Source organism: Amia ocellicauda, chromosome 11, assembly GCF_036373705.1.
Source record: "Amia ocellicauda isolate fAmiCal2 chromosome 11, fAmiCal2.hap1, whole genome shotgun sequence".
Taxonomy (NCBI): domain Eukaryota; kingdom Metazoa; phylum Chordata; class Actinopteri; order Amiiformes; family Amiidae; genus Amia; species Amia ocellicauda.
This window is the reverse complement of record NC_089860.1, coordinates 8,508,579-8,522,413: the sequence shown is the minus strand read 5'-3', so window position 1 is coordinate 8,522,413 and position 13,835 is coordinate 8,508,579. Positions and strand designations below refer to the sequence as shown.

The following is a 13,835-nucleotide window of genomic DNA, read 5'->3' as shown; positions in this document are numbered from 1 at the left end:
AATTGATAACTCTCTGAGTCAGCACTGTTTGTCAGGGTCACCTGATGGATACAAATGAGTAAAAAAAAATGATTTAATCTTGGAAATCACTGAATAGTAAGTAATAGATAAAACACTGCTTGTGAAAGACAACAAGCAATTGTTATGTGCCAATCTGTGTGGCCAGGTAGTATTTAATGTTATAAGGGACCACAGAAAAACAAAATAACTACATTCAGATATCTGGTGGTAATGGCAGAAAGGTTCTCTATATGTAAATTAAATAATATCATGTGCGAACACTTTATTAGGGACTCTAAAGGGATATGAAAATATTTTAATAAGGGACCGTACAAAATGAAAATTAAAGTTTGACTGTTGTTATCATACAATCAACATCAAACAAGTCAAACAACTGACACCCTGCCTAACCGGTATATTGGATTTGCCTCGAGGAGTAAACAGAGTGTACAGAGATACTTTTATGAGCAGTAGTTCCCCACCTGCCACAGTGGTGTCAGTGCTCACCAACGACTTTTTCAGCTTTGTGGAAATTTACCGGACCTTCAGTTTTTGCATAGCGATTAACTTTTATGGTTTACCTTTGCACCCAGCATCGGACACACACAGTTGCTCTTTCCAATAAAAACAAAGCATAAAATTTTATTGGTACCATGACAGGTATTTATTTATTGTCTTGTTATTTGTCAGTGTTCATTTGAGGGGTAAAATATAAAGCAAAACAAACAATAACATCATGACAGTTTTTTAAGCCCTCCAGTAAAATTCCTTACTTGTTCCAATGTAAGAAAACAATGTGCTTTTGAGTACATTGAAACATAGTCATAGTCATCCCTTTAGCAAATGGGTGGAAATGTATGATCAACCTGAATGAAAACTAAAGCAACTTCATATGTCTGCACCTCCTTTGGGTTGGACCCTGAAAGAAATATATCAAATGTGCATTGAAGTGTTTTTTTTTTTCTTTTTTTTTGGTTGATCTTATTATTTAATGTATTCTATAAATAATATACACGTGTTGACAAAAATGGGAGAATAAAATGTGTTGAATAAAATGGGAAAACTTGGAATTTGGAAATCACAATATTTTAACTATTCTTGACTGTAAATCAAGTTCTATTTGTTGTTTCTACCAGAAAAGTGAACCCCGTTTTCAACATTATTAATTAATTTATTTATTTATTAGCAGACACCTTTACCCGACTTACAGTGTTCACAAGAAACATAACAAAGAGCAATACAAAAACAGCAACTAAATACAATAAGCACACGTCCTATTACAAATGAGGTTCTGCAGGTTACAGTGAAATGACAGAAGTGCATACAAAATGTGCTGTCCAGGAAATGAGGTTGTAGTATTACAGATACAAGTGTACTGCTGCTGTCAATATCACATTTTTGGTTGTTAATAAAAATGAATAGCAAGGACTCTGTCCCCATCTCAGGCAAAGGTCTCAGCCAAAAAGCGCCTCGTCTCCCTGGCCCTGGCCCGGCTCCAGCTGGCAGCAGCCCTGGGTTTGTTTAGCTCTCCGGGATCTTTGGCCAGTGGGCTTGGCTCAGTGTGACGCATGACGTATGTGCAAAAAGACGCTGGCACGCAGCCAAGGAAGGCGGCCCTCTGCGACGTCATCCATGTCAGGCTCATTCACAAAAAGCGGCGTGACTATATAACGGAGTCTCGGCGCAGCAGCGGGCAGACACAGACCGAAGCCAGAGCTCAGAGCACACACACACACACACACACACACACACACAACAACAACAACAACAACAACAACAACAAAGGATTGTAACGAAGGAACAGAACCGCGCTTCTATATCCACCACTTTTCTTTATACAACCGGATCCTATTTTCGGTTCTTTTTCTGGATCAAAGAGCTTAAACATTCTTGATTCTACAGCACACACTTCTACTTCCAGCTCGTTTTTTCAAGGAGAGCACATCTTTTGTATATGTATTTAGACCTGTCTTCTCTCAAGCGTCGCCCTACTATGGTCATGATGGAAGTCCCCAGCATCGACTGCGACACCTTCCGAAACCTCCTGGCGGGGGACGGGCCGGGCTGCCTGGTCCTGGACTGCCGCTCTTTCTTCTCCTTCAACTCGTCGCACATCCACGGCGCCACCAACGTGCGCTTCAGCACCATCGTGCGCCGCAGAGCCCGGGGCGGCCTGGGGCTGGAGCACATCGTGCCCAACGAGGAGACCCGCGGCCGGCTGCTGGCGGGCCACTTCCAGGCGGTGGTGTTCGTGGACGACCGGAGTGTGGACTTCGAGCAGGTCAAGAAGGACAGCACGCTGATGCTGGCGGTCGCTGCCCTGTGCCGGGACCCGTGCGGGGCCAGTGTGTTTCTGCTCAAAGGTAAGCGATTCAGATCCCGAACAGCACACACTTCTAAACCTTTGGGATTGTAAAATGAGTTTGATTTGTCTTATTTCTGTTATCATTATCAGCCTGAACAAAACCCAAAGAGTATGGTCTCAAGCGCAACTGTCTCCCCCCTGTTGGCTTGGCATGCTTCATAGGGACAGTCCCCCAGCCTTAAAACAAGAACTAGAAAACAAGGCAGCTGCTGTGATCTCAATTATAAAACACATATATAAGTTTATACATGGTTTTCAATCTATTTCAGGTGGGTTCGAGACGTTTTCCTCCGACTTCCCGGAACTGTGCACCAAGCCTGCCCCGCCGCAAGGCTTGTGTTTGCCGCTGAGCGCCAGCTGCCCGCCGGACAGCGCCGGCTCGGACTGCAGCTCCTGCGGGACCCCTCTGTACGACCAGGTGAGCTCGGTGTCCAGTTCAGGCACGATATGGTTAATATTTAAATACAAAGTTTTATCAGGCGAAAAAGTTGGCTGCGTAGGTTCTATTTCATGTTCAACGCACTTCCTTTTTTGACAATGACTTCACTACAAAGGAAATTCATTTATTTTTAAACTTTGGTATTACACATTATTATTTATATACACATTTCAATAATACTTTGTACTGGTAGTTTTTGGAAGAAACTTCTAGTCCCTAAACCCAAACAACGTTACTTTGGGGGATTTTAATGGAATTTCCCCAAGAAATCTAATTGGAGAGGTTTTAGATGCTGTTTTAGGATGTCAAGTAATCCAGCACATGCCTTTAGCAGATAGAGAGCACCAGCTTGTCCGCTTGAAATGAATGCGATTTGACAGTTGCGTTCATTAAATGAAACAAATAGCTGGACGGGGGCTCGTTCTGTACAGGGCTCTGGCTGTGTGGTCTGCGATGCTCGTGCTAAAGCAAGAGACTCAAATTTTGTTCTTGGTTTTTCTCTACAGGGTGGTCCAGTGGAAATCCTTCCGTTTCTCTATCTGGGAAGTGCCTACCATGCCTCCAGGAGGGACATGCTGGACGCTTTGGGAATCACAGCCCTGATCAATGTTTCCGCCAACTGTCCCAACCACTTTGAAGGCCACTACCAGTACAAGAGCATCCCAGTGGAGGACAACCACAAAGCTGACATCAGCTCCTGGTTCAACGAAGCAATTGAGTTCATCGGTGAGTACAGCGGCTTTGGGTTGTTCACTTCTTTCAAAAAATTATTTTAAACTTTCTGTTTCCCTACAACCATGTGCATTCTGTGGCCTTAGCACTGTCACTTTCATTTTTAGCGTTTTTGAACTTTTTCCTGAAGCCAACTTCAGGGTTTTGCTACCAGGGCACTTAAAACTAAAAAAAACTATAATACAAGGACTGGGTAGTAGATTCAATCAGGAGGCCCTGATTCAAATAACTGATTCAAATTCAAAAAAAGGGCTTTCCCTCCAATTTGTGGCCAGCTGGCCAGCTAAGCTCCCAGGTCATTTTGAAGGCTGACGTCAGCCTTCTGTTGCCCCTTATTCTGATTCAGGAGCCCCTCCCGGCACATCCACAGCCACCCCCCTCTTGTGTTAACCACAAGGCCACGACCTGGGCTGCTTTTGAGCCGAGCGGCTGGCCTGTTCAGGGCTTGAATGCGCCGTTGCTCTTTGTTCTTGGGGAACAAAAGGAGTTTTCTTTAACCTGCCGCTGGCCTTCCTCCCAGATTGATACTCACAGCGGGACGCAAGCCACCCCTATTGTGCGCCCCCCCTACCACTCGGTATGGGTAGCCCTTTGTGAGCTCTCTCTCCTCAGGGAACTCCAGCCCCCACCCCCACCGCTCTCTTCCCCCCATTTGTTTTCACTCTTTAACTTCTCTTCCTGTTTCTTAATGAGAGCCCGTCCCTCCATTAGCAGGGTCATTAATGGTTTTATTGACAACCGAAAGAAAAGGGAAAATAAAGAAGGGGAAATGACAGCCAGTTTTTGTTGGTGACTTTCTTGACACCTGCTGCCAAGACATCGTTTTTATCATGGGTGTAAAAAAGAGAGAGAGCGAGATCTCCCAAAATTTGAAATGTTAGATTTGATCTCAGCAGTTTAGATGAGGCTGCTGGGAGACCAATGTCTGTATGCTACCATCTGAGGCATACAAGCTGGTGTACTGACCCCCCTTTCTTCCCTTCTCTTTCAGATTCTGTACGGAACAAAGGCGGCCGTGTTTTTGTCCACTGCCAAGCAGGCATCTCGCGCTCTGCCACGATCTGCCTGGCCTACTTGATGAGGACCAACCGGGTGAAGCTGGATGAGGCCTTCGAGTTTGTCAAGCAGCGGCGCAGCATCATCTCCCCCAATTTCAGCTTCATGGGCCAGCTCCTGCAGTTCGAGTCCCAGGTCCTGGCGCCCTCCTCCTGCTCGGCTGTGGCCGGGAGCCCCGCCATGGGCCAAACCGGCACCGTCTTCAACTTCCCCGTCTCCATCCCCGTGCGCCCCACCGCCAGCCCCCTCACATTCCTGCACAGCCCCATCACCACCTCGCCCAGCTGCTGACCGGTCCTTGTGATCCCCCCCAGCTTCTGAAGACTGGACCTCCTGTTGTGCTGATCCATTGTTGGACGTCTCGAAGAGGCTTGAGCCGGGCGCTGGCGCCACAGGGACACGGAAGGGTGGAGATCGTACAGAGAGAGACTCGGGTGGCCAACATAAAACAAAAACTAAAAAAATTCACCGGTCCAAACATTAGGGGTTCTGATGCCGTTCTGTCTGGAATCCGTGCCTTGTCCATCGTTTCCCTGAAAGCACTACATTTGCAGCAACGGACAGTGACGCAGACTTACCCCAACCTACTCCTCTGCTGAACTTGTGCAATAATGTAAGATTGACAGTATTGTGGCACTTCATCCAGTGTAAAGAAGCAGAGACCCTCAAGTAATAGCAGCTGAAGGAGAAAACCCCTCTGAAATGGATGATCCTTCTCTACTGAGTAACTGGCAGTATGACTGACTTTGTATCTTGACAGACGACCTCTGGCCTTTTTAAGTGCTTCGGCTATGCACCTCAGTTTGACACGCATGAAGTGACCAAATACACAGGTTACAGCTGATAATCATGGTCTATTTTATTAAGCTAGCACAAGGAGAACCCTTGGCCTTTTTTTATTGCGGGGTTGAGTGGTGGGTGGTGATTATTTATTGCTCTCGGGTAGTATTTGTTTTGTTTGTCGATGTCCCAGGTGGTCCTGCTACTTATTTCATATTGTTTAGGTATTATTTTCAGGGATCTGTGAATTAATTTAAGATTCCTCCCTTGACTCTGACGCAGGGATGGATAACCACCTCTTAAGATACATTTGGTGACGCAAGAATGTATTTTCAGGCTTCAGATTTCTGGCTATATTTGTCTCCGAAAAACACTCGACACTTTTATGAGACTGGCCCTTTAAGTGAAGTAGTGCCATTGTATGCCTGAAAAACACTCGACCGTTCCAATAATCCCTTTTTCCGAATGGTGAGGGTGTGGGGGGGGGACAAAATGCAAAATACCTCAGCTACCTGGTACTGTTGCTACAACTCTCTGAGCCGTCCCCGAAGGCACTATTAAGGGGATGGATTCAGACTGGAGTGCTGTTTGATGTTTGATTATTTATAAACCAAAGTAATATATTTCTTTTTTATATATTGTCATTTTCATGTTAATTATGTTGTTGTTTTTTGTACCAAGAGATAAAGAAATAAAATTACTTTTTTACAAAACAAATACATATTGTCCTTCATGACTTGTGTTCCTTCATCATTATTTCATTTGTCTAACTCTGCCTAAGTAACATAATTGTAGTGCACTCTTTGTTTTTTCTTTGGAGTGAAGCTCTAAACTAACCAGACCTGTTTTGCAGCTGGAGGCCCACGTCAACGTTCAAAGCTGCTATTCTTGGGACATTTCAAAACATGTTTATAGTATGTAAGCACTGGGTAGTCTTCGCTCCACAACTGATAAAATATGATATCATACCTTAAAATAATCATTACCATTTAGGGTAGCATCCCCACAGACACAGGCTGTGCTGGAAGACCATGAACTGTACATTTTAGCCCCTGTGTAGAAGATATTAAAACTAAATAAAATCTGAATATTTCGCCAGCTTGATCAACAATATTCCCATTTTGCAGAACATATCTAGTTAGTAAATTACATCAAAATGTTTAAGTTTTGAACGTAAAATGAGAAGGATGTGAATATTAATGTGATTCGGGAGCAAAATCAGGCAGAGTTGCTTTCCAGCCTTAATAAATGGCTTGATTATACAGTACATATGAAATGGAACCACACGCCTGATTTGCAGGCGAAATAATTAAACATTTACTATACAAAAATATTTTAGAAATAAATGGAAGGACTATTGTTTTGTTTATTTGTGCGTTGTTGCCATTATGGAAAATTGTGCTGCCTTTATTTACAGAGAAAACAAAGGGTTTACCTAAATCAAATTTGTGACCCACCTGCAAACTGCAAACCTGAACTTGATGACAGTTATATTAATAAACTGAAGAAATCTGGTGATAAATGAAGCTGCCATTGAGTACAGGTTGCAAGTGGCTCAAAGTTTTAATTTAATCCCAGCCTGACTGAATATGTATCTAGCTTCTATGTTGCCATTTGCCTCTCATTACCTTCTGAGATCTTTCTGGCCTTGAAATTGAAACCAGACCCTCAGTGACAATGATACTTATCCCTTGAGCAAACGAGAAGTTGATTGCGATGACTGTATCTTACTGTTTGTTGATATGAGCTGCTGTAGCTATTAGTCATCTTTGCGGCAGGGATTTAAGGAAGCGAGATCAGTTGTCAGAACAACCAGCTGATATTATTCTACATAGAAAACAAACATACTGTTGGTCACAGAAGGTGCTTCAAAAACCAGGTGGACTGGAATGTCCACCCTCAGTAAAAAACTAAACAAAACGAAAAAATGCTACCAGTTGCTCAATATTGAAAGAGAAAGTATCTTTTTGAACTGTTGCAGAAGTCTACAGAAATGCATGTCCTTGTGAATGTGGCGAGGTTGCAATTAGCACTCGATTGTCTTATTTGCAGATTTAAGACTCTTGCAGCATGTAACCAGCTTCCTCAGCTGTTAGCAGAATGCAGACCATAAAGATCAAGGTTTAAAAATAGACTCACGCTGTAAACCCTTACACAAGTTTTCTGCTGAGGAACAGAACAAGTTGAAGCTGGGCTTCCAAGAAGACAAACACATTGCTTCTGGATAAACGATGTATTAAAACCGATAAAAAAAGGTTGACAAGAAAAACCTTTTAGTCGAGAAATAGACATTTTGCAGGGAGTTAGCGTCATTGATAATATGAGTTTCAACACTTTTGTCATGGAAATATCGTCTGACTGAATGTCCCAGCTGCTCTGTCTAATTCTTACAAAGTCCTTTGTGTGGCAAAGAGAGATCATCTGAAATGTATTGAAATGTAATAACTGATGCATAGGAATGTGTTTCGGCACAGTTTCTATAGACCCATGTGCTTTGACTTTTAAATGTGTATAATAATAATAATAATAATAATAATAATAATAATAATAATAATAAGAAGAAGAAGAAGAAGAAGAAGAAGAAGAAGAAGAAGAAGAAGAAGAAGAGGGTGAAGAAGATGAAGAAAAATATTATGAAGAAAAAGATTATGAAGAAAAAGAAGATGATAATGAAGTAGTAGATGAAGGAGCTATTACTCCTAAAGCTAATATGTATTTCGATTTAAAAGTTACTGATACATTCATGATTTTCTGAGAAAAGAGGGAGACCCTTATTTCAATGTCAAAGTCACCCTGGTTAAATAAGTAAAGCAATATATGTTTATAATCCACAGGCAGAATATGTTTTGTTAAAGAAAAGAACGAAGAAAAGTTCACACGCATTTCTTTGTGTTGCATATGTACGCCTTGCGCCTTGGCAGTGGGAGGGTTAATTGGCTTGTAAATGAGAGCAAGAGGAGCCAGGGCAGCACGGACAATAGGGACAGCTGCAGAGCGATTGGGAAAAGTGTGATAACTGAAGAGCTTTCACTGTTTATTCAGATGCAAGTGTTTGATTCCCATTCTGTGCCTTTATGCTTCATGAAAGATTGTAACAGAGACTCCCATGAAAAGGCAGAAAACATGTTTGTGTGGCAAATTAGCACAACATTGAGCCCCCCTCCCCACCTCACCACCGCCCCCACAAAAAAAGAGACAAAAAAGAAAAGTACACCCCACTTGGCCGCTCATGATCCAACACACTGCTAATTCAACCCGGAGCATGTTTAGAAAATTTCTGCACTGCCACAATGCAGCTCTGAGATCAAGAGGCCACAGTTCCAGACAGTAGCACCAAGTGAAAGCTGTTTCTTTATTTTCTTTCTTTGTCTTTCTTTCAGTAGACTCTACAAGGGGGTTTACTGAACGTGGAAAAAATATATATATTACAAATATTTGTTGATTGAAAAGTTGATTGCTTAACATGCCCGATTTTAATTACCAAACCAAACCAAATAACTCCACATTACTCTGCCCCTTCTTAGTAGCTTTTCCTTGGCTATTCAGGTGGACACAAAAATCACACACAAAAATGATTACAAGTTCAATTTAAACATGAAGGTACCAAGGGAAAGTCAGTTCTATGCTGCATTCACTCCGATATTCCAAGATATTTACATTAGAAAACAACTGTACATGTATTAGAATTATTTTAAATTGACAATGCCTAATTATTTTAATAATACTGCTTAATCATAATAATAATAATTATTATTCTATTATTATTACTATATTACTACTTTTACTATTCTTTTTACAGTGGGTATTTTGTTAATTAAAATGAACCAAGAGAATAAACAATGGATGTGTCTATATAACTAAGCATAGACCAGTTTTACTTTTATTCTTCAACAAAAGGGGAATTCTGCATAGAACATTTCCACAGCTCAGAACGGCGGTTACAGGCGTGTGAAGCCCCTGTTGCTAGGTGACATAATCATGGTAGACTAAGAAGAGTCCATGTTTCCATAGCAATTGCTCTCACTTCCTGAACTTCAGGCTTTGTGGCGGAGGCAGGAGGACTTCCTGTTGTGGTCTGCATATTCTTGGCTGCAGCACAGAGCAGGAAGGGGCAGTGAAAGAGGGCAGAGACAGGGAGGGGGAAGCCAGTGGCTCCAGGAGGGGCCTTCAGTAAGCAACTACCAACCTGCCTTCCCCTGAAAAACAATGGCCAACAAACTTACCTCCCCCCCAGCAGGAAGCAGGCCAAGAAAGTTCTACGAACCTGCACACACACTCTGCTTTTTAACATAACATCCCCTTAATGCTTATGTATGTAAGAGATAAATGACAATTCCAAAGGGATCGAGTCACCCTTACCCCAAAATAGACCGCAGCTGCAGCTGTTTTGGGGTTATAGCACACTAGACACTCACATAACCCCCTGACAGAACCTTGATTCTCAAATCCATAATGAAAAAGTAAAAACTGAATACCAGAATCTTTAGAAAATACTGTCTATGTATTTGAGGGTAAAATTAAACCAAACTTACAGCAATATGATAATTTATATATATATACAGACCGGTGACAAATTAAAGGAAAAAACAACACAAGTGTCTCAGTAAGGTGTTGGGCACCACGAGCAGCCAGAACAGCTTCAATGCTCTGGCACAGATTCTACGAGTCTCTGAACTCTACTGGAGGGATGAACATCTTCCAAAAGATATTCCCTCATTTGGGGTTTTGATGATGGTGGTGGAGAGCGCTGTCTAACACGTCGGTCCAGAATCTCCCATAGGTGTTCAATTGGGTTGAGATCTGGTGACTGCGAAGGCCAAAACATATAATTTTCATACTAATCAAACCATTCAGAGACCCCTCGTGCCCTGTGGATGGGGACATTGTCATCCTGGAAGAAACCACTCCCATCAGGATAGAAATGTTTCATCATAGGATAAAGGTGATCACTCAGAATAACTTTGTAATGATTTGCAGTGACCCTTCCCTCTAAGGGGACAAGCGGACCCAAACGATGCCAGGACAATGCCCCCCACAGCATAACAGAGTCTCCAGAGTGGTCTTTTTGAGCAGTCTTTGTGACTGAAGCTCCTGCCATTCGTGCCCCATTAATCAACCTTATTTCAAAGTCACTTAGATCTTTTCCTCTTGCCAGCTTGATTCAAAATCGAGGTCAACTGGGCCTGCTCAGCATTTTTATACATGCCACAGAGCATGATAGGATGTTAATTGCATAATTGTATCATGTAATACACCTGTTTGGAGACATCTGTATTCGTTATGTTCCTCCACTCATGTATTCAGGTTTTTCCTTGAATTTATATATATATATATATATATATATATATATATATATATATATATATATATATATTACAATTACAATTATCCCCAATGAGTTGGACATATTTGCTCTACCTCATTATTGTCATTAATGTATTTGAACAGTGGTTTAGAAACAATGGTGCAAAGTTTGCTGTTGTCCTCCTATAATTTGGTCCATAACACTACACAACTGCACTGACTGAGACTGAGCTCTCTGAAGGCACATGAACACACATACAGATACTGTAAACACATTTGTACACCATTACAAGCCTAAAAAAAATTAACCCAGGTCCCAGTTAATGAAAGACTATACCAAAGTTTATCTGCAGGAGTTATTTTCTTCCCCTACTGTAAAAGTGTCATTAAAACAGTTTTGATCCATATGAACAACTTTCCCAGGTGTCCACAAAGTAATCACTCATAGCTATGTGTGCCAAAAAAAAAAGGCTCCCTGTAGGACACCCAGGCTCTTTGTTTCATATGCCATGGCTGGTACTTAGAAGCTCGTTAATGAAGGAATGAGCCAATGGAAAGTTCTGTGATTGGCTGTTTCCCTCACCTCCTAAGCGTGGCGTGCCTCTGATTATGGCTCTCAGGCTTTGGTTGCCTACGTCAGGGCTCTCGCTTCAGCTTTTCTGCACCTTATCCCACTCTAATGCCTTCCTAATCTGGCCCCTTCTGATAAGGCAGCTTGGAGCTCACACCGTGATGTCATTGGCGACAGGTATTCCCATTGGCTGAAGTGAGCAGCGGGTGGTGATGTTTAGGGCAGATCTCCAGGTCTATCTGTCGTATCTAGGCTCACGCTGACCTCATAAGCTTTCAAAGAAAAAACATATGAACCCAATCTACCAAGATACAGCCCAAGTGCTTCTATAATAGTCTAGGCCCCCATTTTATCACTGGTGGTTTCTTTGTGAAGTAGCCAAGGGGGAAGCTAGTTTGGATAAATGTTTATAAAGAAACAGACTTTAAAGAGTGCTCACTTTTAGTTTAATCCAAGACAGTTTAGTAGATACTGGTTCCCATTCTTTTTAATCAGATGCTTTGTTTTCAGTCTTAGCCTGACCAGGAGAAGTCGAATCCCAATTCTCTTTTTAAAACATTTAAAATAAACCCAGCATTAGAAACATGTTGTACTTTAATGAAAATCAATACCATACAAACTATGGTTATAACCACAAGGAGCCACATAAAAGATGAAATCACACAATAGTACAACTTGAAGAAAACAAACAAACATCTTTTTCATTTGTTAATTCATACAAAAACACGATTTCAGTCAAACTTCCTCACTTTTTTTGTCCTAAATAGGAAAACAGGTAAACGTTTATTAACAGCCCCAGTAGCTCAAAAAAGCTCAAAAAGGATGTACCAGGATATATTTGTATTACTTATTCATTTATTTTATTTACTTCATCTAACAAAATAAAATCCCTTGCATGGAATTCATATCCTAATAGTTTGTATATGGTGGGTAAACTCCCTAATTAGCTCAATGGAATTTTATACAGAGTCCGTCTACACAGAGGTACTCTTTCCTTCAGGTAGTATTTAGATAAATAAAGAATCTCATTATAAAAATAGACAAAACTAGGATAAACAGGCGTGATTTGGTTTAACACATATCACAACTGAGGTACAGGAATAGTTCCTTTTAGGGTTAGGATCAGGGTTCGATGTGCGGCTGGAATACGTCAATATTCTCAGAATTCCTCAGTTCCACGCTTGTGATGTGACCCTTGGAGACCTCATTATGATGACTAAGACATGAGTTAAAAAGAAGAAGAGAAAGAAGAAAAGTGAAAGATTTTTTAATATATTAGTGATTGTTTCCAAGGGCTGTTTTGTGTAAATACCAAAAACAAGTAAAAACAATAATAAACAAGCTTTCTTTGTTTTGAACATGAAATGGCCCCCAAAGAGAGAAGCGTGTCGATCTGTCGGATGGAAATCCCTCCGTGAATTGCAGAGCTCATGTCTCTGAGGCCGCCTGTGGTTCCTGTAAAGCATCCGTTGTGTGACAGGTTGAGACGCACAGGCGGGGAGAGTTGATTAATTTCCTGTCTGTCTCAACTGACTGCGAAGGTCGTCAGCACACGTGATTCATTGGAGGGTCTTTCCGTATGAACGTGACGCTTCCTCGATTCCTAATCCTTGACAAAGAAGAAGAAGAACAACAACAACAAACAACAATATTTATTTTGTATTTGGTATCCAGACGGATTCATTTTTTCATATCTTGTTTACCTCGTTACTCATTGCCTTAGGCTCTGAGTGTTTGTCTAGAGATAAGGGGTTGTCTCTTGAAGCCAGATACAGAAGTTGTAAAAAAATGCAATGGTAGTAACAAATTACAACTCGAATGCAGCTTGGTTGCTGCTTTCTTCCTAAATGACTTGGTTCGTTTTGTGTCAGTCCTTACAGCCAATGTCTCTTTGACTTTGCCTGCAGCTCCTAAGACCGGGGATCCCAGCTCTGTGTCGCTCTAAGGTGCCCTGTTCTGCGTGGGAGGTTATCCCGACGGCTTAAGCAGGATTATAAGAAAAGTGACGGCAACGGACCAGCTTGCATTTTTTTTTTCGAATTGAAGATTAGGAAGTACCATTTCCATGCTTAATTAAACCTGCCCAATTAAGCATGACTTACACCCTGGAAAAGGCAGATCTGGGGTGGGAGGGGGGCCTCAAGTGACAGCGTGGTAGTTTCCAGTGCTCCATCCTGGATTTGCATGACATTAAATAAAGGCCATCAATCGTGAGCCGGTCATCAAGCTGGACTGGCTAAAGGTTGCACTTCCTTGCCAATATGCTGAATATATACTGCTGTCCATTTTCTACAATGAAGTTACAACAGTTTATAACGATCCCAGGAATCCGCCCAACCGGCTGAGCTCACTCCCTGCAGAATGGCAGCAATGCTGCGCACACAGCTGCTGCTGCATTTTGGGAGTTTATGAGGGGTGTTGTCCCGAAATGGCAGACATCAGTTATCGTTATGGGACCCACTAGAGCCGGAGGCAGGTATTGTAGATCTCAAAGATAATGACCTTATGAAACCCATCCTTCTGAGACACAGTTCAATCAAGTCACAGTATATCAATCAATTAATTAATCAATTTGTATTTGTATAGTG

At 41.8% G+C, this 13,835-nt stretch overlaps 1 protein-coding gene across 1 annotated transcript; it reads left to right on the top strand.

The window, feature by feature from the left end:
• Positions 1–1,687: 1,687 nt before the first annotated feature.
• dusp1 (dual specificity phosphatase 1) lies at positions 1,688–6,089 on the top strand. The gene is made up of 4 exons (XM_066716536.1): positions 1,688–2,363; positions 2,635–2,783; positions 3,311–3,530; positions 4,528–6,089. The coding sequence occupies exons 1-4, from the start codon at positions 1,955–1,957 to the stop codon at positions 4,881–4,883; spliced, it is 1,134 nt and encodes a 377-aa protein (XP_066572633.1). The 5' UTR covers positions 1,688–1,954; the 3' UTR covers positions 4,884–6,089.
• Positions 6,090–13,835: the final 7,746 nt, after the last annotated feature.

Excerpts from the sequence above, each read along its gene's own strand:
- dusp1 (XM_066716536.1), top strand. The coding sequence starts at position 1,955 with ATGTATTTAGACCTGTCTTCTCTCAAGCGTCGCCCTACTATGGTCATG. Across the intron at positions 2,364-2,634 it reads CAGTGTGTTTCTGCTCAAAG|GTGGGTTCGAGACGTTTTCC; the intron begins GTAAGCGATTCA and ends AATCTATTTCAG. Across the intron at positions 3,531-4,527 it reads CGAAGCAATTGAGTTCATCG|ATTCTGTACGGAACAAAGGC; the intron begins GTGAGTACAGCG and ends CTTCTCTTTCAG.